The sequence below is a fragment of the Branchiostoma floridae genome, chromosome 13, assembly GCF_000003815.2.
Source record: "Branchiostoma floridae strain S238N-H82 chromosome 13, Bfl_VNyyK, whole genome shotgun sequence".
In the NCBI taxonomy this organism is placed as follows: domain Eukaryota; kingdom Metazoa; phylum Chordata; class Leptocardii; order Amphioxiformes; family Branchiostomatidae; genus Branchiostoma; species Branchiostoma floridae.
This window is the reverse complement of record NC_049991.1, coordinates 5,379,052-5,381,205: the sequence shown is the minus strand read 5'-3', so window position 1 is coordinate 5,381,205 and position 2,154 is coordinate 5,379,052. Positions and strand designations below refer to the sequence as shown.

The 2,154-nt window shown below is 42.6% G+C and overlaps 1 protein-coding gene across 1 annotated transcript in view; it reads left to right on the top strand.

Moving 5' to 3' along the window:
* The first annotated feature begins 1,692 nt into the window (after window positions 1-1,692).
* LOC118428390 overlaps window positions 1,693-2,154 on the top strand; it is a 17,795-nt gene continuing 17,333 nt past the window's right edge. Inside the window, exon 1 of the mRNA XM_035838432.1 lies at window positions 1,693-1,906. Within this exon, the coding sequence (XP_035694325.1) occupies window positions 1,790-1,906 (117 nt within the window). The 5' untranslated portion in view covers window positions 1,693-1,789. The remainder of the gene's footprint in view (window positions 1,907-2,154) is intronic.

Below are 2,154 nucleotides of genomic sequence, written 5' to 3'. Positions count from 1 at the left end.
TTCATCGTACCTGTATTGTACGGACTCCAGAAAGAATAGTGGAACTACATAACAACGTTATCGCTAATGAAGATACAAAGCAAACAAACAAACAAACAAACTTGAGGGTGCTCCGCCTCCGATTCAAACCCTAAAGAGGGTCTGCATGCCTTTTTCCGTTAAGCGTTACGAGCCATTTTAATTCACCGTTAATCGTTACCGACCCTCTCTAATTCAACGTTAATCGTTATCGGTATTTTCTTCGTGAAGCGTTATTGGTCGTTTTAATTCAACGTTAATCGTTATTTTTTATCCCGAATTCACCGTTAAGCGTTACCAAGAGATTCTTCGTAACCCGTTATACTATACACATGAAGTCAAATGCCAGATAGAACCCCTGAAAATGCAGGAAATGGCGTTTGAAAGGGTCCAGATTTCAAAATTTCTCCGCGAGCCTCCCGGCCTTCGGCTCTGAACATGGTAAAATATGTTGCAGAAGCGTCGCCCTCAAAACCTTTCTCACTCATACAGATTTCAGTGTCAAACATAGCTTAGTTTCGGGCAAAAAGTTCTCCTAGAATGCAGAAAATGAGGTTTCTCCGGACCTCCATTGCGACGGCTTGCGCCTTTGGCGCTCACGACGACATGGCGAAAATATGTTAGGGGCGTGGGTTTTCGCACAAAAAAAACTTTTCTCTCTTATAAAATGTCATTTGATTTAGCTTCGTCTTACGGCGAATTCTGTCCTTCAAAAGTACAGTAAATGGCGTTTCGGACGGTGCAGATCTTGAAATATTCCCGGACTTACATGCAACGTCTCGTGCCTTCCGAGCTCGAAATGGTAAAAATATGTCGGGGCTCTGGGGAAGAGGCCAAAACTACGAGTATAATCGTGTAATTTGATGAAAATGTCAAAATCAACCTAGCTTAGTCGGTCGGCAAAATTTGCCAAAAATGCAGGAAATAGCATTTAAGAGAGTCTTGATTTTAAAATTTTTCCCCGGACCCCCCTGGAATGAGTCGCGCCTTCGGCACTCCATGTGCTGAAACAATAGTTCAATCTCCCCATAAGAAATTTGCTGCCGCCATCTCTGTGGCGGGCCGAGAACTCTGCCTCCGTCAATTTACAGATGTCATGGACATTGTCCCTGTCATTCCTCCGGGTTCTGGGCACCTTTTGCTTGTCATTACCGGGTAGTCGGATATTTTCACCCATTGATATAACTACTCTATAGCGTTGTATGAATAGGAATGCACGTCAATGTTACTGTAACAGTTATGCTTTATATGATGATCTTTATTTGCATGTTCCTGCCCATGTGGGCTAAATGCAGCAAATCCCATGATGGGATACTAATTATAAAGACTAAGTACTATAACATGTAGTATTACAATTGAATAAACAATACATCTGCAACTAAGCTATCACTATATCTAACGTTTACATGACTCTTCCCTTTTCTTATAACTCATTCTAAATTTACCGTTAAGCGTTACCGGGCCTCCTGAATTTACCGTTAAGCGTTACCGGGCCTCCTGAATTCACCGTTAAGCGTTGCCAAGAACCCCCCATGCAGACCCTCCCTAAATAGAAGTACTGGTGACTAATGTACAATACTGTACTTAGAATGGATACAGCTTATTGATGTTCTGGAACACATTCCTTCAGTTCACCTCTTGTGACTTCGAAATCGTCACAAGCACGGCGTTCCATGGCTTTATTTCTGTAAACAAGGTGTTTACTAGTAAACAACAATCTCACCACTCCGCACGTACAACCCTCTACGCCGTACACTGTAGAGTCTGAAAGATGAAGAGGTCTAACAAGGGGACACAGATGTCCAGTACGACGCTTCGGGACGGCCAATCAGAGAGCCGCTACTATAAGACAGAGTTGAAATCAGAGGAAATCTACCGTCTAAACATGGTAACTATAGACTCAGAGAGCGCAAACACTTTATATCAAGTCAGCTTAGATCTTCATGAATCATTTTTAACAGCGCGTTATTCTGAATTCTTATTTTGTTCAGGTTACAATGGCTTGTTGTTGCTCAATGGTAGGTCATGGAAGTTGCCATTGTCTCTCCAAAACATCACTGAGTCTGATTTCTGGAAGGTCAGCGTTTCTTGTTCCAGAGGTTGGTTATGCCCCCTCACATGTAGCGAAAATCGATC